Source organism: Manacus vitellinus, unplaced genomic scaffold (genome assembly GCF_001715985.3).
Source record: "Manacus vitellinus isolate BGI_N305 unplaced genomic scaffold, ASM171598v3 scaffold_47_pilon, whole genome shotgun sequence".
In the NCBI taxonomy this organism is placed as follows: domain Eukaryota; kingdom Metazoa; phylum Chordata; class Aves; order Passeriformes; family Pipridae; genus Manacus; species Manacus vitellinus.
The window spans coordinates 3,700,568-3,722,694 of record NW_021940585.1 but is presented as its reverse complement, the minus strand read 5'-3'; the positions used below and the strand labels follow the sequence as shown (position 1 = coordinate 3,722,694).

At 50.9% G+C, this 22,127-nt stretch overlaps 2 protein-coding genes and 1 long non-coding RNA gene across 3 annotated transcripts; all 3 read left to right on the top strand.

The window, feature by feature from the left end:
- Positions 1-919: 919 nt before the first annotated feature.
- On the top strand, positions 920-10,605 carry LOC103757607 (C4b-binding protein alpha chain-like). Its single transcript, XM_018079708.2, has 14 exons — positions 920-1,120; positions 1,995-2,141; positions 2,609-2,800; positions 3,380-3,479; positions 4,014-4,099; positions 4,524-4,736; positions 5,261-5,443; positions 6,339-6,527; positions 6,979-7,170; positions 7,952-8,134; positions 8,638-8,823; positions 9,130-9,309; positions 9,430-9,599; positions 9,743-10,605. Exons 2-14 carry the CDS (start codon positions 2,054-2,056, stop codon positions 9,896-9,898), a joined length of 2,118 nt encoding a protein of 705 aa, XP_017935197.2. The 5' UTR covers positions 920-1,120; positions 1,995-2,053; the 3' UTR covers positions 9,899-10,605.
- Positions 10,606-11,097: 492 nt separating this feature from the next.
- LOC103757608 (complement receptor type 2) lies at positions 11,098-16,533 on the top strand. The gene is made up of 7 exons (XM_008923766.4): positions 11,098-11,173; positions 12,090-12,215; positions 13,245-13,427; positions 13,953-14,141; positions 14,418-14,597; positions 15,125-15,324; positions 15,665-16,533. The coding sequence occupies exons 1-7, from the start codon at positions 11,098-11,100 to the stop codon at positions 15,815-15,817; spliced, it is 1,107 nt and encodes a 368-aa protein (XP_008922014.4). The 3' UTR covers positions 15,818-16,533.
- Positions 16,534-19,614: 3,081 nt separating this feature from the next.
- LOC108640899 lies at positions 19,615-21,924 on the top strand. The gene is made up of 3 exons (XR_001921573.2): positions 19,615-19,636; positions 21,315-21,397; positions 21,906-21,924. It is a non-coding gene; the product is annotated as an uncharacterized LOC108640899 (long non-coding RNA).
- Positions 21,925-22,127: the final 203 nt, after the last annotated feature.

The window sequence follows — 22,127 nt, the reverse complement described above, 5'->3', positions numbered from 1 at the left end:
GATTCCTGTAAATATTTTGTAGATGTCAGTGCCTGTTGTGAGCAAGTCTCTGCTCATGCAGCCTCCTGTTGTGTTCTGCAGAGAAGGAACTAAACCAGGTGAACTTCAGGTGAACTTCAGCAAGGTAATATTAATATACCCCACTCAGGGTAGGGATGTGGTAAATTGTTCAGGCAAAACCCTGTCAGATTTGGTAGAACAAACAAATACCTGCAAGAAGCACAACCTGGGGTAAAAAGTCCATCACCAACTTGATGGTGACTCCAGCCTGGATGAAGCTGTGGAGCCAAAGGAGCAAGTGGTGACAACTTCTACCAAAAACTGGTGCTGGAAAAGGACCCACCAGCAAGAGCTGGATTCAGGAACAGCTTGCAGTGAGCTGAAGGGCATCTGAGTTTTCATCAAGGCCAGGTTGGATGGGGCTTGGAGCAACCTGGTCTAGTGGAAGGTGTCCCTGCCCATGGCAGGGGGTGGGACAAAATGAGGTTTAAGGTTCCTTCAGCCAAGCCACTTACTGATTCTGTGGCCCTGGGTGTTTGGCTCTGAGTGATGCTCCCTGGGGCCTCACACCCTGCTGAGCTCCAGCTGCTGGGGCTTTCATGGGAAGGGGTGGAGCTGGTTGAAGAAACCACTTTTTGAACGCTGGCCATGGGCTTCTGAGGTCAGAAGGGAGGAACTCATGGTTGATGTGTCCCTCTTGAGGAGACCCCCACAGCATGCCTGAGGTCCAGCACTGGCTGTGTGCCATTGCTGCCCGGTGGGGCAGCTCAGCAAGGATCATTTCAACAAAGACTTGGCAACTCCACACAATAAACCAAACAATTTCAACATCTGCTTGGGTTGCATTCAGTTTTTCTCGTGTTTTGCTTTGTGGGTTGAATAAACTACTTCCTTCTTGCTCGGGAGGAGTTAATGATTTATGGGTCAGCTGGCATGACCCCGGGTTCTGCAGAATTCTGCAGAAATCTTTTCTCCATGGAGCCATAGCTGAGCATGTAGGCGGATCATGACTCCTCCTTTAGCTGTGCCTGGAGCCAGGGGACTGGATGGGAACAGTCACTGCTTTGTCTTGGAAGTGCTGAAGGCTCCAGGTCTCCATCTCCTGCCTCCACACCTCCAGGTAAGACAACTCGGAGCCACAGAGCTTTAAGTGTTGCTCTTGGGAACTGGGTTGGAGCTTTAGTGCAACTCCAGCAGGCACAAAGATCAGTAAATTAAATCAAATTATGCCAGGAGTTGTAACTGGGATTGAAGGAAAGGCAGAGGAATGAAACAGCCAAGGGAAGTGTTGGGTTTAGGGCAGAAAGCATCAAGGTAGAGCCTTGTTTCCAGGAGGAAGGCAGGTGCTCAGACCATCTGTAACACTGGGAGAGTTTAGGCTCAAAAATGATCCTGGGTAATACAGAGAGGACTCTTACTGATCTCTAGGGCTGGCAGGTACTAACCTGGCAAACTGGAGTTAAATTCCATTTGGTAAAGCAATTTGGTTTGACTGACTTGTATGTTTTATAGCTTTACTCAGTTAATATTTGCACAAAATTGATGTAACTTTTACTTCTCTCCCTCTGAGGGTAATTTATTGTTAGGGGACTGTACTGGTGACTCCAGCAGGATTTAATCTGACTAGGAATTTACTTCCAGGAGATTTAGCACTAAAAATAGAGCGTTCTACCCATAAGATACATCTCAGGGAACTTTTTCCACAAGGCACAGACAAAGTCATGGCCCTGCAAGTGTTACTTTTGTTGACTGGCTGGGAAGAACAATGATGGCAATATGGTGGGTTTAAGTTGAAGCTGACAAACTATGAAGTGTTTATTCTGTGGTTTAAGTGAAGATATTAGTCTGTCTTGGGGTTTTTTTTGCTTCCAGAAAAGGAATTCTGCTCCTGTCCCTTCAACTCCCCAGCCACCACTGCAGGCACAGCTCGGGGATGGAGAAATAAGACCTGTTCACTTACCCTCAGTGTAAATACCCCTCTACTATTTTTACAGAGATTTGGCCCAGGGAAAGAATGTGGTAACATCTGTGGGATCTCCAGACAGGAATAAACATGTCAGCTCTGGAGCCGGGGAGGCAGCAGGATCGCGCTGCTGTCCTCGGGTCACTCCTCACTGCTGCTCTCATTGTGACTGTCCACAGTAAGTGAACGAGTCCCTCAGGATAAACTAAGATCCCTTGAAGGACAACCTTCTCCTGGCTTTCACAAGGCTTGGATCCTTCTCTTTTCCTCATTGCCTTTGCGTTTCAAGAGCGTTGTAAATCGTTGTGATCAGAATCCATCTTCCTTTGCCTTTTTTTCCACTCCCTGTGGAAAGTAGATGGAAAATTATTCTAGCTGAGAAAGTGCAATAATTATTACTAGCTGGGGAGGAAAAAAAAAAAAGCTTAATCTGGACTTTGTGGCCAGCCTTTGAAACTTCTGGGTGAGGAGCAGGACCTGGAGGGGTGATGCTCCTCCTAGTCCCTGCCAGCCACAGTCACAGGCTGCACTTCTCCTCTTTGCTTTGAGGAGTCTTTGGGCACTGAAATGTCCTCAGAGTGAATCAGGCCTGAAATCCCCCTGGTTTTCCTCCCAGCCCTTTTCTGATGGAGCTCCTGTCCGTAGGTCTCTGCGATGCTCCGCCCCGTCTCCAGTCTGCAGAGCTCAAGGAGCAGTACCAGAGCTCTGCCTCATTCCCCTACAATTCCAAGGCAGAATACGTCTGTCGTCCAGGTTATGTGAGAAATCATCATGTCAGTAGTGTCCTTGTTTGTGGCCTAAACGGGAGGTGGCACGGATCAAGGGACATATGTACAGGTGAGTGTATTTTGGGTTGACTTGGTCTTCCTGGTCTAGTGAAAGGTGTCCCTGCCTGTGGGAGGGGGTTGGAACAAGATAATCTCTTAAGGTTCCTTCCAACCCAAACCATCCTGTGGTTCTATGACTTCTGATGGTTTTTGTTTGCTGATGCTGGAGCAGTATCCAAAGTATCCATAGTGAGCCCAGGGGATGGTGGGCAGTGAGTGACCTGACATGAAGCACTGGTTTTATTCCACTAAGTACTGGCAGTGATGGCAGGAGCTGAAATCTGTTCTGATGCTGGCTGTGTTTCACTGCTGACTCAAGGGATGCACTTTGTAACTCTTGGGTCAAAAAAAAAAAGTATTTGACCTGCAGTTGGAGAATCCTTTAGTTGTGAGGAGACAACTAAACCAGTGTTACTGCAAACCCCGCTCAGGCTGCAGAGGCAGCAGGTCATGATGCAAGTCTCGCCAGCATCGTGAAACATGGAATAATTTAGGGTTGGAGGGGAAATCTGGAGGTTTCTGGTCCATCCCTTTGCTCAGTATTGGAGGAGTCTTTAAGAAAGAGCTGACTGAGTGCTGTTGTCCCCAGCCAAGCATTGCACCTACCCCGGGGAGCCGCCCAACGGCAGACTCGTCCTGGGAGAGGAGCTCAGTTTGGGTTCCTCAGTGAACTTCACCTGCAACACTGGGTAAGCCAAGAGCACCTGGGGCACAGGGCCTCTTCTTCTCCAGCTGTTTTTCCAAAGTTTTTCCCCTCTAGATTAAAGCCTGTGCTGTCAGAAGCCTCGCCAGTGTAGGTAATTGCAGACCCTGATTGAAATATCTTTTAAACTTTGAGAGCTTTAGGACTGACTGAGTGTCTTAAACTCCTCCTTTGAGGCAGCTCTTCACAAACTTGTGTTCACTCTCCTGGCTCTTTCCAAACCATCCCAATGTTTCAGTATCTTTTTGAAGAAAAGGCATGAACACTGAACTCAGAGCTGTAGGGATGGCTACCCCCAGCTGATAAGGTAGATGTTTTTTCTTAGAAACATGTCATTTTTTTAGTTTAAAAAATGCTTTTGCCAAAAGCCAGCGTGTCCTTGAAAAAAATGACACTGATGGCCAATTTCTGATTTGCTGTAATTATGAAAAATAAGCCCAAAGCATCCTGATGGCGATGTTATTGGTGATAAATCAGAACTAAATTTGCCAAGCAATTCCCTCTCCCCTGTTCCACACAGGTACAGACTGCTTGGAAATTCGAAGATTACTTGTGTGATTAAAAATGGGGCTGTTACGTGGGACAGAGATATTCCCATGTGTGAGGGTAAGTAGAGTTCCTTAATTATCTATTATCTATCCTTTAATTATCTGGAGTGTGACTGGGGCTGGATAAAGAAGCTGTTGCGTTGCTCTGCTGAGGATTTTGGCATTTCAATGCGTGGTGGAGCCTGGAAAGACATTTTTAATTTGTGTTTTCCTTCCTGCATCATCCTGCAGAAATATTTATTCGCTCTCTGGGAGCGAGGCAGCTGCATGTGAGACTGGGATATCACAAAACCATTCAGTGCCTGGTCAGAACTGCTGCCTTTGGGCTGGTGTGCAGCTCCCTTGAGACCTGCCCCTAATTTCTGACCCTTCTGCCACCTCGTGTTTCAACTTTTTTCTTCCCAGACCTTTGGTTTAAAATCAATTAAATAATTTCCCTCTTCTTCTTTCTTCCCAACTGCCATTTCCCCCCAATTCCACAGCGATTCCATGTGAGCCCCCCCCAGAAATAGCTGATGGGGAGCACAGTGGGGCTGACAAGGAGCTCTTTGTGTACGGAGAGTCCATCACGTACCGGTGCCGCAGTGCCAGGAGGGCAGAGAGACCTTTGTCCCTGGTGGGAGAAGCCTCTATTTTCTGCACAACCACGGACAATGTCAATGGTGTGTGGAGCAGTCCAGCCCCAGAATGCAAAGGTGAGCTGCTGCTGTGCCCAGGGCCGGGTGTGAGCCTGCTCATGGCAGCACCAGCCCCTTCACAGCCCCTGCTCCTGCTCTGCTCAGCTGTTTTCCTCCTTGGAAGCTTCTCTCTCCTTCATCTTGCTGGAATCACCTCTTGCAGACGAGACCCTCTGAGTCTGGTAGCTGTAACAGGAGTCAGAGTCTCCCATCATGATCATCCTGTCAGCAAGGACATGGGAATGGGATTTTATTTGTGTTCACAGACCAGAGGATGCATCTTACCCACTGGCCTGTGTAAAATATAACACCTCCAAAACCTCCTGTGACACCTGCTGCCTTCCCTGTGTTCTTATTATGCTTTGCCTTAATAAAATGTGCTGAGAAGTGGAGTAAGATGTACAAAGATACCTCATCAGCTGCCTGGTCACATCCACCTTCAGCCTTTTTGGTGGATGTGCCTTTAGCAATGAGAATGTTTTTAATACCCTCATCTCCCCTCTTGAGCCTAACTGCTGACTCCCTGCGTTTCCCTGGCACAGTGGTGACCTGTGAGCCTCCAAGGGTGGCGAATGGGAAGCTGCTGAGTGGGTACAGGTCCGAGTACACCTACGGGGACACCGTCGTGTTCGACTGTAACTTCCGCTACACCTTGAACGGCAGCGACGCCTCCACCTGCAGGGACAACAACTTCTGGGACCCCCCCCTGCCACTCTGCCAGCTCAGTAAGTGTGATGGTCCCACTGCTGCTCCACCTGCTCCAGCAGCTTTGCTTCGGGGGATTGTAAAATCATTAAGGTTGGAAAACACCTCCAAGGTCACTGAGTCCAACCTTCGACCAAACCCCACCATGCCCACTGAAGTTCCCATCTAAAAAAGCAGGAGGTCATGAAAGGGATGGCTCTAAGATTGAAATTTTTGGGTTTTTTTTGGGGGGGGCAAATCTCTCTGTAGCACTAAGGTGACTTTAGGAATTTATGGCTTGGGACCATAGAGACTAAAGCCTCATCCTGTTCAAGCTGGAGAGCATTTCTCACTGGAATTGAAAGGGACTAAATTAACCTTTCTATATTTAATGTTTTCAGAGTTTCTTGTCAGAGCCTCAGATAATATAAACTTGATTAGAAATTGCATCTCATTGTAACAGTGAAAATTACCATGCAGTCCAAAATCATAGAATGGCTTGGGTGGGAAGGGACCTTAAACCTCATCTCACTCCACTTCCCTGTTATTTCACTAGACCAGGTTGCTCAGAGCCCCATCCAGTCTTGCCTGGAACACTTCCAGGTGTGGGTCAGCCTCAGCTTCTCTGGGCAACCAGTGCCAGGACCTCCCCACCCTCACAGGGAAGAATTTCTTCTATGTGTCTGATCTAAATTTGGTTTAAGGCCGTTACCTCTTGTTCTGTCACTCCATGCCCTTGTGAAAAGTCTCTCCAGGGAAAAACCCCATATTTGCATGTCCTCATTTGCCTCCTCCACCCTTCCTGAACTTGGATGATTAAATGCATCTCAGAATGAACAACATGAGCCTGTGATTTTTACCCAAATTCTCTCGTACCGCCACGGGCCTCGTTGCTGTGCCACTGGCAACATCCCTAAGTTGGTGTCTCCCCCCCAGGTAGCTGTCCTGACCCTCCAGATGTGTATAACGCTGTTAAAGCCAGACTTGCTGGCAATCTGTTCCCTGTGGACACTGTGATCACCTACGAGTGCCTGGAGGGCCACCAGTTCAGCGCGGGAGAAACCACGCGGGACATCCACTGTCGGCCGAACTTCACGTGGGATGGAATCCCCCCACCGTGTGAAAGTAAGTGTTTGTCCCTTTGGCTCGCCTGGGAGCTGCCAGAATTGCTGCTGAGTGAAGGAACTGCACGTGGAGAGTGAGGTGGGGGAAAAGGGGGATGCTCCAGAGGCCCAGCTTGGCGCCGCGCTCGTCTTTGCTGTGACTCTTGATTTATTCTGATTTATTCCCCGGCTGCAGAGTTTTCTTTGCTTTATTCACCAGCTCTGCTTTCTAGTCCCTTGAACCTCTGGAAAAAGCTGTTGTGGTGTTGAGAGTCCCTTGTTCTATCCAGCAGGGAGGCTACATGGCAAACATTCCATCCCCCAGAATGGCCCAGGGGTGCTTTGGGGGCAGATTTAATGTCGTGATGTGTCTCTGTCCTACAAAACATTCCTCCTTCTGCTCACAACGAACCTGCTGTCACCCAGTTGGCTTTGCCGTGGTTTCACACTTGCTAACCTGTGGCATTTCTCAGGAATTCGTTGCCCAGATCCACACATCCCAAACAGAAAGTACACATGGTACGAGAGGGACCATTACGTGTATGGAAACACACTGGAAGTTACGTGCAAAGATGGGTTTGCCTTCAAAGGTCGTGGCAGCAGCGTCACACTTCGGTGTATGAGTGATGGCAGATGGGATCCAGAGCCACCAGAGTGCGTTCCAGGTGGGACAGAGTTTGTGAAACGTGTTGGTTTGGGGACTGCTTATTTTTTGACTGCAAGATTTGGGTTACTCTGTACGGTGTAGTTTGTCTACTGACATTCCCAGAAAAATCTACCTGTGGCCTCAGATGGTGATGGTAGAAGCCAAAGAGAATTTTGCTCCACTGCCACGTGTCCCCAGATCTGGTTGTCCTGTGTTAACTTGGAATACACAGGCAGCAAAAGGTCCAGGTGGATCATTATATTGCCTGGGAATTGCCTTGGAAAAAGCACAGGGTTTTGGCAGAGCTGAGCTTGTGTCTGGGGAGTTGGGGGTGAAGGGCTGCGGGTTCGAAGCTTCTAGAGGGTTGGGAGGTCTCTGGGAAGCCTGGGAGACATTCACCCGGCTGGAAGGGGATGTGGTTTGTGTTTTGGGATGGTTTGCTGACACGAGGCTTGGGAGCAGCAGATGTTCTCAACCCGTTTCCCCTCTCAGAAGAGAATGCAACAACATGAATACCTCACCCTGCTCCAACTCCTAACCCAGCAATGGGGCACCACAGCAGCACCCATGAGCCCAAAAGCTCAGGGAAACCTTGCCAGGAGGAAGGAGCCTGCTCCATCTCCCATGCACTAGAGCATGGATGATTCTTTGTCCTGGCCTTTGGGGTTACAGAGGAAGCACTGAGACCTGTATTTGGATGAGGGTCCTCTTTTGTCCAGGGTTCATATTTCTTGGTAGCTCTTCTCCATAGAAGTCCTTCCTGGAAATACATGATGTCCTTTATTTCCCGCTGTTTCTAGAACCTCGGTGCCCAAAGCCAGACATTCTTCACGGAGTAGAGGTTCATAAAAGCAAAAGTGACTACACAGTGGGGACCCAAGTGCAGCTGACTTGTGATGAGGGCTTTTCCCTCTGGGGCCCGGACTCGACCGAGTGTCAGGCTGATGCAACCTGGGCTCCTACCTTGCCCTTTTGTGACAAAGGTACGTGGGACACACAGATGAGAAGAATTCCCGTGCTCTGGTGTTAGAAACAGGCATCAGTAGGTGATCTCCCCTCAGCTCCTGGGGAACAGGGTGCTGATCACCAGCTCATGGGCTGAGCCAGGTGTTCTCTCCCGGGAGATGGAATCACTGAATAATTAAGGTTGAAAAAGACCTTCAAGAACATCAAGTCCAGCCTTCAACTGAATCCCACCATGACCCCCAGTGCCACATCCACGTGGTTTTTGAACACTTCCAGGGGTGGTAAGTCTGCCACTGGAAAAATCCCAATATTTCCTGATACAGATGTGACCCAGGTAGGAGCTGAGGGAGAAGTGGGAGCCTTGAGCTGGTGTAAGAAGCCAGGCAGCAACTTCTTGTGAATTTGCCTGACAGCAAACATGAAGCGAACTCTGTACTGGTTTCTCAGAAGCGACTTTTGAGTCTCACCTGAATATGATAATTGCACATTTCTTTCCTTATCAATTCCCTTTATTCCACAGCCTGTGGCCCCCCTCCAAAAATCTCCAGTGGGCAGCACGATGGCATGGGTAAGAAGTTCTACTACGGCGCCAGCGTGACCTACACCTGCCCAAAGGGTCTGTCCCTCATCGGGGATGAAACCATCTACTGCACCTCTGATGATGGGGAGAACCTGACGTGGAGTGGACCTGCCCCAGAGTGCAGGGGTGAGTGAGTGGTTCCTCCTCTATGGATCTCCAGGACCTGGCTAAGCCCCAGCTCCATAACTTGCCCAGCTCCAGGAGCTCCAAACCCCGAGTGCATTAACCAGTGCAGCTCCTGTGCCAACACCTCGACACCAGCAGCTGTTCACTGACACCTCAGGGTCTCCTTCAGCAGGCAGCTGAGGGTCAGTTGTGGCATTTGAGCACAGAGCTGCTGCAGAGAGCATCAGGAGGAGCAGCTCTGCCCTGCCTGTCCCTGGGCAAGGGCAGCAGCCAGACCCCACTCCCAGCTCCGCTCTCTCCCCACAGTGGTTCGGTGCCCCAAGCCCGTGGTCGAGAGGGGAAGGATGACCCCCCAGAGGTTCACCTTTCCCTACGGGGTGGTGCTGCAGTTCTCCTGTGATGAAGGCTTCGCCCTGAGTGGTGCTGCAGAGACTCAGTGCCAGGCTGATGGCAGCTGGCACCCTCCTGTGCCCACCTGCCAGCCAGGTGAGTTCCAGCCCGGGGGTGCTGCTCTGTTGTATCACCAGCGATGGGTGGGACCTGCAGAGCGTTTTCTCCTCCCTCTCCTCCCATGACATTATTCTTTGACTTGCATTTCCCTTTCAGTTCGGTGTTACAGACCCCCGTGGGACCAGGAGTTAGTGTTGCAGCGGAACAAATTGTGGTATGAGGTGAACGAAACTCTGTCCTTCTCCTGCAAACGTAATGGACGGTCAGGGCTGCCTTCAAAAACCACCTGCTCAGCTAATGGCACCTGGGTACCACCTCTCATGTGTGTAAGTACCACCAACCTGCCCAGGTTTTCCTGTATTTTGTCCCATTTATAGTCTGGAATAGCCTTGGTCCAACTTCATGAAGGTGGTTGCTTTGTCACCCCGCAGTGGAATCTCACACTGTCTTTGTTTTGGTTCTTTTAAAGAAAAAACATGAGACCTGTGAGAAGATTCTTCAAAATAAAGCAGCTTTCGAGTGTGGAATTCCTCTGTCAGAACTGAAAACCCTGCTGGAAGTCCAGAAACTCTACCTGGAGATCCAGAAACTTGAAAGGGAGCTAGAAATCAGAGCATACAGCTGACTGGTGTCACTGGTATTGTAGCAACTGTCCTCTGCATGTTCAGAAGTGATGCTGACTGAGGATTTTTTATGACTTTGTAGTTTGTGCTAATACTTAAGTAGCCAAAACAGAATTTAGCAATCGGCCACAGAACAGATTTGGTCACGTGAGGAGTCAAAGTGACTTCTGACTCATTCTGTAAGAGCTCAGGGGGTTAAGTTTGTACATCACTTCATACCTTTGAAAGCTTTATATCTGTTTGCTGCACTTGGCAATGCACAGTTAGAAAGCAACTGAGTGGAAAGTAAATTGTTGTGTGGTACAAACAGGCATGGGAGTCACCAACCCTCACTCACCTCACAGCTGCTGCACCTCTTCAGCCCAGTATAGCCCAGTGCTGCCCAGTTTATCCACTATGTATTCACTCACCACTTCACTGCATTGTTAGTTTGCTTGTGACCAAGAGAACTTCAAAGCCTGCCTTATAGCAAAACTAAAATTCCAGGTTTTCTTCCCGAGCAGGACGGATGGATCCGAGGGCACGGCGGTGCCACATCTCTGGGTGTGCACCAAGAGCAAAAGAAAGTGTAAAGGAAAAAAAAAAAGGCTGGTTTTTTTTTTTCTGCAACATCCAGTAGAGGGGAAGTGCTGTGTAGATCGTGTGTCTTGTGATGGGACCCAGGACTCCTTCACCACGAGGTTATAATAAAACTGCAATTGCAATGACAGCTCTGTCTGGCTTTTAATAATTCTGTTCTATCTATAGTAAAGCAAAGTATTTAATATATATTAAATATATATAATAGCTATATACAGTATATAAAGTGCATATAATAAATATGGCTTGATAAGCATGGAGGGTGCTGTTCTCTGGGTGTGGGGGGTGTTTGCAGAGCAGCCTGCCCCTGGGTAAATGTGCTTCAGGGGTGAGGCCAGGATGCTGCAGGGTGGTTCCAGCTGTAAAATACCTTTATTCCCTCTTTTCCCCCCCAGGGAAGAGGGCAGAGCAGCCTTCCCTCCCATGGCACGACCTTTCTGGAGAGCTCAGGGAGGGCAGCCCTGGCTGTGGGCAGGTCAGAAGGGCTGGGGAGGGGGTGGTGTCAGCGTGGCTTGCCTGGCTTGACCCCAGCTTCCCACAGTTGCTTCCCCTTCCCCGTGGGGCTGTCAGCAGGGACAGGATTTCTCCTTCCCACGGCGCTGGTCTGGCAGCTCCTCACACCATGCCAGGGCTCCTCTGCCCCCCTGGGCAGCTCCTGGCACTGCTGGTGCTTCTGCTGCAGCCGACTGGGAGCCTCGGTGAGTGTTTTCCATCCTTCTTTTCTTTGCTTCTGTGGCTCAGCTTTGCTTAGAGGGCTTTGGGAGGACCTTTCAGCACCTAAAGGGCTCCAGGAAAGCCGGAGAGGGACTTTTCACAAGGCACAGAGTGATAGGACGGGGGGAAATGGCCTTAAGGTGAAGGAGGGAAGGTGTAGATGGGATATGTGGAAGAAATTGTTCCCTGTGAGGGTGGGGAGGCCCTGGCACAGGTTGCCCAGAGAAGCTGTGGCTGGAAGTGTCCAAAGCCAGCTTGGATGGGGCTTGGAGCAACCTGGGCTAGTGGAAGGTGTCCCTGCCCGTGGCAGGGGGGTGGGATGAGATGGGCTTTAAGGTCCCTTCCAAGCCAGACCAGTCTGTAATCCTGTGATTGATTCTATGATACCAAGGCTGATGCCTCACCCTCAGGCAGCCCATAGCTGTGCTAAAGGCAGCTGGTACATTGTCAGACATCCCACAGGCTGACCTCAAAACAGAAGTGCAGGTCTACAGAGTAATAAATGTCTCTAGGAAGGGGAATAATTTGCAGCTTCTGCCTGGAAGTTGATGGTTCTTTTAAAGAGGTCCTTTGAGAAACTTCTTGAGTGTGCACAACCCAGCCCAGAAACTCCCTGCTCCAAGGAAACGGCAGAAATGGTGTTTGATTGTGTGGAAAGGAAACCCCACACATTTTGAGTCCTATAGGTGGCTGCTCAAGATGCTGATTAACCCCTAAACCCTCTGCCTCAACTGCTGCGTTCATTAAACTGCTTTGCCTTCTCTCGCCACAGGGAGCTGCAGTGACAGCTGATCCCTGTTAGTGCTGAAAAGCCCTTTTTTTTATTATTTTTTTTTTTGTGATCCACAGAGGTCCAGTGTCCCATCCCTCATATTTCAAACGGTCAGCTGAAACCTGCAGAGAACTTCACCTCTGGCAGCACAGCCACGCTCGAGTGCGACCCCGGCTACACAGCCCTGGGTGCCACCACGGTGCGGTGCCTGGCCAGCGGCAGGTGGTACCCACGGGTGCCAGCCTGCATCCCAGGTACACATCCCCCTCTCTCCTTGCCTTTACCAGGTGTAATTACCCGCTTGTGTTTTGCTAAAAGCACGAGCAGTGCTCGCAGGAGGGGGTTGGAGGGTGGGCAGTGCCATGAGACACACTTGGTGGTGCTGGGTGGCAGGACCCCCTCTGCTCTGCAGGGCTGTCCCTCACTGCAGGGCACACCAAGGGTTCAGTGTCTTGCCCACAACAGTCTGTGAGAATACAGATCCTCATTAAGTTCACGTCCTTTGGTGAATTGTCCCCGTTATTTTCCCCCCTCAGTTCACCCCATGCCCCCCTGCAGCAGGGCTGCTGCTGTCCCTCGCTTCTTCCTGGGGTTTCCACCAAGGCAGGGCTCAGCTTCATGCCACTGGGGCCCTGGGGGAGACCTCCCAGCTCTGAGGGTCCCTGTTGTCCCCTGCTCTGTCACCAGGTCGGTGTTCCAGCCCTCCTGCTGTCGACCACGCCGACCTAAACCATCGACACGAGTTTCTAGTCGGGACCACCCTGATCTACTCCTGCAGACACGGGTTCACTTTGATCCCTGGAGCGTCTCCAACAACTACTTGTCTTAACAATTTCACGTGGTCTGCAGTCCCAAAGCTTTGCCAGAGTAAGTACAACATTTCCTTTGCTTTGCCAACAAAGCATTGGTTTAATAACATCGTTTTCAAAACACCCACTGGTGCTGCTGTGCCAGTGGGACTTCACTGAGCAGCTTTGGCTCTCACTTGTTATAATTTTGCTGTTCAAAGGGTGGCGTGGCTGGAAAGGAATAGCTGCAGCTCCTGCTGGTTATTTGGCTGTTCAAACAATGGTGCAGTTAGTGACACGCCATCCCCTCAGCCACAATTTAAAGCTAATGACGGGGCTCAGGTCGCTCTGCCTTCCAAGAGAAGGGGTTGTTATTGCATAATTACCATCCCTGAGCATGCCAGGTCTGATTAGAGGCATCTGGGTCAGCAAACCACCACTGAGGGACCACCCCCCCCGTGTAAATGTCTGCTTTCTGATGCTGGTGTTCCTCAGAGGAGCAGTGTCCCATCCCGGTTATCCCCCACGGGAGAGAGATCAGCGCCAGGAAAAGCGAGTACACCTTTGGGCACCAGGCAGAATTCCACTGTGACCATGGCTACGTGCTGAAGGGCAGCCAGAGGACCCAGTGCTCGTCTGAGGGGACGTGGAGACCCCCCATCCCATACTGTGACAGGGGTAAGTGGGAATTGCATCCCAAGGGTAGGAGCAGCAGGGAGAAAACCTCGTGACCTGAGCACGGCTTCTCAGAGAAAGGTGTTAGGAGTAGGGGCCCAAGGCACAGTGTTAAAGGACTGTAAAGTTTTCGTGCTCTGTCAAAGCTCTAATTAATGAAGTGCACTGATTGATGTGACCTGCAGCCATCTCTCAGAGCACTGTTCAAGGTGTTCTTGACACTCACCATTCCCTGGCCCCCTTCATGAGCAGGATCACTTCTCGTGGAAAAGAGGAGGAGATAAGGGAAGGTTGGCTGAAGGGGAGGGGATGGGGATACGTGCTGTGTACTGGGGCCATGCTGATGGGTTACCTGGGGCAGTCTGGGAGCACTGGTAGAGCCAGAGGCAAAGCTGGCATGAAGCAAGGAGGACTTTAAGGAGAGCAACATTTAGAATGAACATGAAGAACTCACTTCTGTTATTTTGCTACCTTCTGTCTCCCTGATGGAATGAAGAAATTCTTAATTTCTTCCTTTTTCTCTCATAGTCTGTGATCCCCCTCCCAAAATCGCCAATGGGCAGCACTCTGCCTTGGGGACTAAGCAGTTTCCATATGGCTTTGAAGTCAAGTACACCTGTATGGAGGGTCTGTCCCTCATTGGGGATGAATCCATCTATTGCACCTCTGATGATGGGGAGAACCTGACGTGGAGTGGACCTGCCCCAGAGTGCAGGGGTGAGTGAGTGGTTTCTCCTGTATGGGACCAGGCTGAAGGCAGGACCTGGGTGCTACACTCAGCACAATGGGGTTAAAAGTGAGCCTGGAGATCCTCCTTCCTTCACAGGCTCGACAGCTCCAGGGTGGGGATGATCCACCTGGAAATGAGACGCTCTGGTTCTCTGACACGGGGCAGGCAGGAGGAGCAGCTCTGCCCTGCCTGACCTGTCCCCTGCTGTCCCTGGGCAAGGGCAGCAGCCAGACCCCACTCCCAGCTCTGCTCTCTCCCCACAGTGGTTCGGTGCCCCAAGCCCGTGGTCGAGAGGGGAAGGATGACCCCCCAGAGGTTCACCTTTCCCTATGGGGTGGTGCTGCGGTTCTCCTGTGATGAAGGCTTTGGACTGAGTGGTGCTCCAGAGAGTCAGTGCCAGGCTGATGGCAGCTGGCACCCTCCTGTGCCCACCTGCCAACCAGGTGAGTTCCAGCCGGGAGCTGAGCCCGTGGCTCCTGTCGCAGAGCAGGGAGCTCAGGGTGCAGCACTTCACAGCTGTGTCCATCCTCAGGGCTCTCTGAGAACCTTCCCCTCCTTGCAGAAGAAACAAACTTCCCAAAGCTGGTGTCTACCAGGCAGTGGTTGAGTTTTTCTTGACAGCCATGTAGAAAGGAGGCTCTAAGACAGGCTGGGACTCCACTGACTTCCCCTTCAGAGTGCACGTTCCTGCTGCCAAATATCCATCTGCAGACTCTGCCCGGGGGTGCCTGAACAGAGACACTGCCACAAAAAAGCAAATTAGTGACAAATTCCTGACACCTCTCAGGGGCTGCTCTGACCTTCACCCTCCCCTCTTAAAGGGCCTGGGGAAGTATTTTTGTTTCAACGTTTGGTTTCACAGCTCCATAAATTTAAATTCCTCTGCACTGGCTCAGCCTTCACAAGCTTCATAGGTTTTTTTCTGCCCCCATAACACTGAGCTGCCTTCTGCTGTGGGTTTTCCTTCCAGTTCTGTGTCCACAACCACGGGTGGCCTATGGAAGGCTACAAAGCCCTTTGGATGATAAAACGTGGTACCAGATCAACGAGACTGTTAGTTTGGGATGTGCCCCTGGGTACCAGTTTTCAGATGATGGGAACATGTCTTTAGAAGACTCCTGGACAGCCACGTGCCTGCCTGATGGCAACTGGACACCACTGCCCAAGTGTGTAAGTACCATAGAACCACAGAATGGTTTGGGTTGGAAGGGCCCTTAAAGATCATCCTATTCCAATGCCCTGCCATGGACAGGGACACCTTCCACTAGCCCAGGTTGCTCAGAGCCCCATGGTCTGGCTGAGTGCCTGGGTGGATGCTCCCTGACATCTAATAAGAAAAATAACTGCTTAAACTTCTCAAAAGGTTTTTCTTCCTGCTATGGATGAGGGATGAAGTGTTGGGGCTGTGCTGGGACAGGTCAGCCTCAGAGCTGAGGGGTGGGTGGCTCTCCATCTGCTGCAGAGCAACCTTATAAGCTTGTTTTCTGGGGTTTGTTTTACTTTTTAACAGAAGAAAGAAGATGATGCTGATGTATGTGAAGAGGTTCACTACATTAAATCAGCCTTTGGGTGCGGGCTGCCTGTAGCAGAAGTGAAAGCTCTGCTGGAAATCCAAAAACTGTTTCTGGAGATTAAAAAACTAGAGGTGGAACTAGAAGAGTAGAGCAAAACTGGAGTCCTGTAATGCACTGTAACAACCACATTTCCTTCGGTGAACACAGATTTCGTGCAGTCACAGTATCTATAAAAAGGCTCTGGATGATTTTATGGTTTGTTTTTGCACACCCAGAGCCAGAAAAATTATCACCAACGCACGGGCGGTTGCTTTTATCGTGCTAGATGCCAGAGCAGGGAGTGGTTTTCACTCTTTCCTTTAAATCTGACAAGCTTGATTTGCTCTTTAATTAATACCTTGTTTCGTGTTTTATATTAGGCAGCATAGCAAGAAATTAAATTGAGCTTCTTTAAGTCGCTGTGTTAACTGTGATAAGCTGAGATAAGGGGGAGTGAAGTCTGCAGAAGCTGAGATGAGTGTCCAGAGGTTGTCCCTGAAGGTGCTTCTGCTGGAATCTTCTGGCTGTGGTTTGTGTACACGCTGCACCCTCTGCATTAGGGGTGCTAGAAATAGTGGTGAAGTAAGTGTTCAACTGCATGATTTCCTGTTAATCCAGCTGATTTCTCTTCAGCCAGTTGAGGGCAGTTTGTAAGGACATGTTATCTTATCCCTGGACTTAAAACAGGCAACAGGTTTCTGGCCTTGTGCTGGTGTCATCTTTCACATCCCTATTTCTGGCACGTGAATGCTAAGAATAGATGTGATAAGTTCAAGTGCAGAGAATTAGGCAGCAGAGGTTGTTCCTGTTCCTCAATAAACACTGATCAGTTCGTGTCTGTCCGTGTTTCAGTGGTTACCCCTTCCCTGTGGGATTGCAACAAAGGTGGGGGTGTATCCATGGAGGGGAGAGGTGTCTTGTAATCTGTCGTGTTGGCTGTAAATTGGGCAGTTTTCCAGCGTGGTCCAATGGTCCTGGGTCAGTCCTGGGGTGCTTGGGGAGCTACAGTGGGCTCAGCACAGCCCTGAGTCCTGGCAGCTGGATCAGCCCAGGCTCGGTGGGAGAAGGAGGAGCATTTACCTCCTGCACAGGTGATTTGCAGCAGTGCATCACTGCCAGATGTACACCTTTAGAATTTACTAAAATGAAAGCAAAACACACAAAGGGAGAGATGGTGTCTCCCATCTTTGCACACAGAGATGCTTTGGGGATGCATCACCACACCCAGGTGAGGAGATCTGCAGTGAGAGGAGCTCCCAGACCTGCTCCAGCTCTCCCTGACCAGGAGATGAGCAGGGCTGCACCCTCCCTGTGTGACACCTCCCCACTGAGCTCACGTGGGACTGTGGTGTCTTCCTGTGCAGGGCTTGACACCCATAAATGTGAATAAAAACTGGGTGGCACATCCTGCGTGTGTCTGTTTGGGCAGTCCTGGCTGATGTCAGATGGGATCTGTCAGAGGGTTAATCAGGACACAGATGCAGTTGCTCACACCCGTTCCTCATTGCAAATGAGTCAGGCAACGGAGAAAAAAAATAGCAAACAAAAAGGAAAATGTTTTTATTTGCTTCACTAACTCTGCTCATGGGAGATTTGTACTGCATTACCTGCCAGCAAATGAATGAGTAGGTATTTTCCTACCCTGGACACAGCTTTGGGCTGGGAGGTGTCTCTTCTGCTCTAAGAGCATGTGGTTTGGTAAAACTGTGCTAGTCAGTGCTCACTGCCAGTCTCAGGCCAAATAAAGGGGTTGAGTTATTCCCCCATCCCTCATGGTGGAGCAGGAAGACCAGGAGGCTCAAGCCTGCTGGATGACAGCTGTCCCCCACCCTGGCTGCTCCCCGTGTCCCTGACAGACAGTTTCCCTCTGTGGGTGTTCTGGAAAGGTTTCCACTGCTCCTGAGGCTTGGTGGAGTCTGCTGCAGTGCATCTCCTCCTCCCAGCTTTGGAAACAGCCCCTGGAGCCAACGGTGCTCGACGGAGGAGCTCAGGAATTGCTGCAATGAAGTCTGGAGGAGCAGGGCTGGGCAGGCACCCAGGCACCCTGAGCTGTGGGACACCCACCAGGGCACAGGGGTTGCTCCTGGCCTGGCTGGGGCTCCTCAGCTTGCCTGTGGCTCGTGGTGAGTATGGGGCCATGGGATGCATGGGGAGGACCAGAGAAACCTGCCTGGATCCCATCTTGCTGCTCAGGGGCTGGGGTGGGTGATGCCACCACCCCCAAGCTGAGGACCCAGTGTTTGATGCTCTCACAGCCCTGCCTGGTGCCTTTGCCCACAGGGGGACCCTGGGCCATCCCAACCACTCCCCTGGGATGCTCACTGGGGCCAGGGAAGGGGCCAGGGAATGGGATTCTCACCCCAGGAGGTCTTCTCCCGCCACAGGTGACTGTGGTCCCCCACCTGTCATGACCTACTCCAGACCATCCAGCGACGAGCACTTCAGCAGCTTCCCCGTGGGATCCAGAGTGACCTACACGTGCATCGAAGGTGCCCTCAAAATCCCTGGAATGCCAGACATGGTGGAGTGCCTGCCTGGCAACCTCTGGTCCAAGCTGCCCGAGCCCTGTGGCCGTAAATATCTCCTTCTTCTGAAACACAGCTCCTGTCTCTCGCTTGGCTTGAAATTCCTGCCCCTTCCAGGGGCTGCTCTTGTGCTGTCCCTGGCAAGGGACAAACCTTCTTCCCTTCCCTGCTGCTCCTGGGGGTGCTGGTGGCTGCAGGGGCTGTGCCTCTGGGAGAGGGATCAGTTGGAGGGGGGCTGGGTGCTCGTGTGCTGCCCCACAGCACATTCCTGAGGCTCCTGATGTCCCACTAACACTGTCCCCTGAGCACTTAATGCCTCTCCACCCACGCTTTGGTGCATTCAACAGCTCAGCAGGCCTGGCAAGGAAACAGGATTAACCTGCAGTGAGCTCAAGGAGCTTTCCAGCAGCGCTGCAGCGAGGGCACCCCTGTGATCCCAAGGTTTATTTGGCCAGTGAGGGCACCCCTGTGATCCCAAGGTTTATTTGGCCAGCGAGGGCACCCCTGTGATCCCAAGGTTTATTTGGCCAGTGAGGGCACCCCTGTGATCCCAAGGTTTATTTTGCACACTCCTGGTGGGCAGCTCTTTCAGGCTGGCTCTCCTTGGCTGCCAGGGAGCTGCACTACCCCGACCAGGCTGAGGTTTGCTGCCCTGTCCAAGGAGGATGAGGTGATGAACTTCTTCCCTGTGGGCACCAATGTGACCTACGTTTGCCGTCCTGGCTACGAGAACACCTCGCAAAGCTCCCCCACCAGCACCTGCCTGGAGAACCTGACGTGGTCAGAAGCTGCTGAGCTGTGCAGGAGTGAGTATCCCAAAAAGCAGCCTTGGAGTTCAGAGCAGGTTGAGTGTCCGCTCCCAACCTGCATCCCAAAATGCAGCCAGGTCATCCTCATCCCAACAACTCCATTAATACAATATGAGGTGGATATTCCTTGACATTTCTATTTAAAACTGAACAGCAGAAGCAGCAGAAGTATCAGTAATGTTCCTTTTCTTTTCCTGCTGGCATAAACAGATATGGTTTGATTTTCACGTTAGGAAATGTTTGGTTGGACTTGATGATCTCAGAGGTCTTTTCCAACCTTAATGAATTTATGATCCCAAAGATGTTTGAGTTGGGCACGTGCACAGGACAAAGCCTAACTCACTATTCTGGTAAACTTCAAAATGAAAACAAGGTGTGTTTCTTGGTGAAATCCAGGGAATATTAGGACTGATGAGGTGACAGCAATATTTTTCCTGTCCCTGATCCAGCCTTTTTTGTTTCCCCATCCCCCTGTGCCCTGGTCTGTCCCCTCAGGAAGGTCCTGTGGTGCCCTGGCAGCACTGCCTGGGGGGAGGATGGTGCCCCTCACAGACCTGCAGTTTGGTGCCAGAGTGGACGTGTTCTGTGAGGATGGGTGAGTGATGGGGCACTGCCCACACCGGTGCTGATGCTGGGATACAGCTCTGGAATGAGACACAGCTGGAGGGAAGGGACCAGGGTCTGATTTGTGGCTGCCTTTTCCTTCAAGTGCCCAGCCAGAGGAAGTTTAACTGCCCCAGGGCAGGGTGTCCATCCCAGCAGGGCCATTTGTAATGTCAGTTTATAAATACAGACTCCAAAACAAGCTACTTAAAGCATTTCAGCTTAAGTTATTTGTGATGTATTGAAAAAAAAAAAGGGGTCGTGGTGGAACTTTTAAAATCCAGTTATGCTCAGCTGGGAGGCTGCAGTGAAGCACAATTTCCATCACTCAGGGAGCTGACTCATGGCTGCTGCCTGCTTTCAATCAGGGTCCACAAGCACTGGACTGACCTGAAAAATCCAGCTCTTGCCACTCCAGCCAGTATTCCTCCCTCCCAACAGGAACTAGCTGGCATCATCTGGCTTGTCATGCCCATCTTCAAATATAGCAGAGGGGTTTTTTCCTCTCCCTCGGGACCTGGAGAAAATGACAGCATGTCCCACCCTTCTGGGGTTCAGCTCATCTGTGGAAATCCACACCAGGGTGGAGGGATAATACTGTTCATCTAAGCAAGATCAGATACCACCCAGCATGTCCACATGATGAGGTTTTCTGAACAGGAGGATGTAATTCAGAGATGGGGGAAGGTGTCAGCTGTCAGCACAAGATGTATGAGCTTCCAGCAAGCCAATGCAAAAGCCACCTTAATTAAATGTAGATTAATCCCTGTTGCCCCTCACTGGTCCCTGCTGTGCACAGTGGATGCATTTGAATCACAGAATCACAGGCTGGGTTGGGTTGGAAGGACCTTAAAGATCATCATGCCATGGGCAGGACACCTTCCACTAGCCCAGGTTGCTCCAAGCCCTGTCCAGCCTGGCCTTGGACACTTCCAGGGATGGGCAGTCCACAACTCTGGACAGAGATCAGCTGAGAAGGTGCACCAGCCACCCACTGCTGGTTGATTTTTTGCAAAACTTCAGCAAAACAGCCCCAACACCTGACACCCCAACGAGGTGCCGGGCAGGAGGTGGCCCTGGGGGACACCGGGCACCCTGCCCTGCCCCTCCAGCACCGAGGGCTTCAGCAGGGCCAGTGAAGTGACCCCATGAGCAGCAGCTGGGCTGAGCCCCAGCCTTTGGAGCTGCTGAGAGTGCTCAGCAGGGAGCTGCTCCCTCCTCAGCCCATCCCGCTGGGAGACAGCAGCGTGGGAAAGGCTCTGGCTGCCGGCAGCCTGGATCCCAGCGCTGTTCTCCGGCGGGAAGCAGGCAGGGAGAGAGAGTCCCTGATTCAGCAAACCCGAGCCCGAGGCATCCGTGTGGGAACCCACATTTAACCTCGGGGCTGTCTGGCATTCCCTGCGTGCTCTGCCAGCCGCCAGCCCCGGCTTTTCCCAGCCCTGCTGTGGAAGATGCACTCAGTGAGTCAGAAAACCACCTAAAAATAGATGAACACACATTCTGGCAGAGCAAGGCGAGGAGTTCTCCTGTTAACCAGCGTGGGTCTGCACCTCTGCTTGCTTTAAAACTGCCTTTTCTACGTTCCTGATCATGCACATATGGGGAAGGGGGGGAGTATTCTCAGTTTCTGGATACTTACACCATTTTTTCCTGTGTGTATCTTCACTTAGGTACAAATTAGTTGGAAATAATTTCATCTGGTGCCAGCTTAAAGGAAACGACGTTGAGTGGAGTCAACTTCCAACCTGTGAATGTAAGATTCATCCTTAACTGCAAGATTAGATCTTACTTTTGACTTCTCCACTAGATCCTGCATCCCAATGTCTAGTCCAAAGATTTCTTTGTGCAGTGTTTTTGTTGATATTCTGTGGCCCACCCGTCCCCAAAACTGCAGCTGGCACTATTTCAGCAGTTTTGCTCCCACAAGACCAACATATTTTCTCATGACTTAAAAGCTGCAGTGAAGGTGGTGGGGTGAGATTTCCAGGAATCCTGAGCTAGGGCACGTCCTGCTTATTTTTTTGTGACCCTTGTATTGAGAGGGAGAAAGATGTGACAAGAGAAACACTAAAAAAAGAGAGAAAATTGGGACAGGCAGCAGTGCTAGTTGCCCATCTAGTTACAGCAGTGCTGGTTACCCACCTTCAGTTGTCCAGAATGTTTATTGCCTTCAAGAATCTTAGGTGGACTCAAGAAACATTTTGTATTTTCATTATTACCGAAGCTTTTAGCAAACACTCATGTCATCCTCTTTCCTGCAGTAATTAGCTGTTCTTCACCTCCTCCAATCAGCAATGGGAAGCATGATGGTGAAGGTGTGGAAAACTTTGCTTATAACTCAACGGTGACATACAGCTGTGCCCCTGGATTCCAGCTCCTTGGGAATGTGAGCATCCGCTGCACGAGCACGGACAAAACCACCGGAGTCTGGAGTGGAGCTGTGCCCAAGTGCAAAGGTGGTTTCATCCCAATTTTCTCTTTAT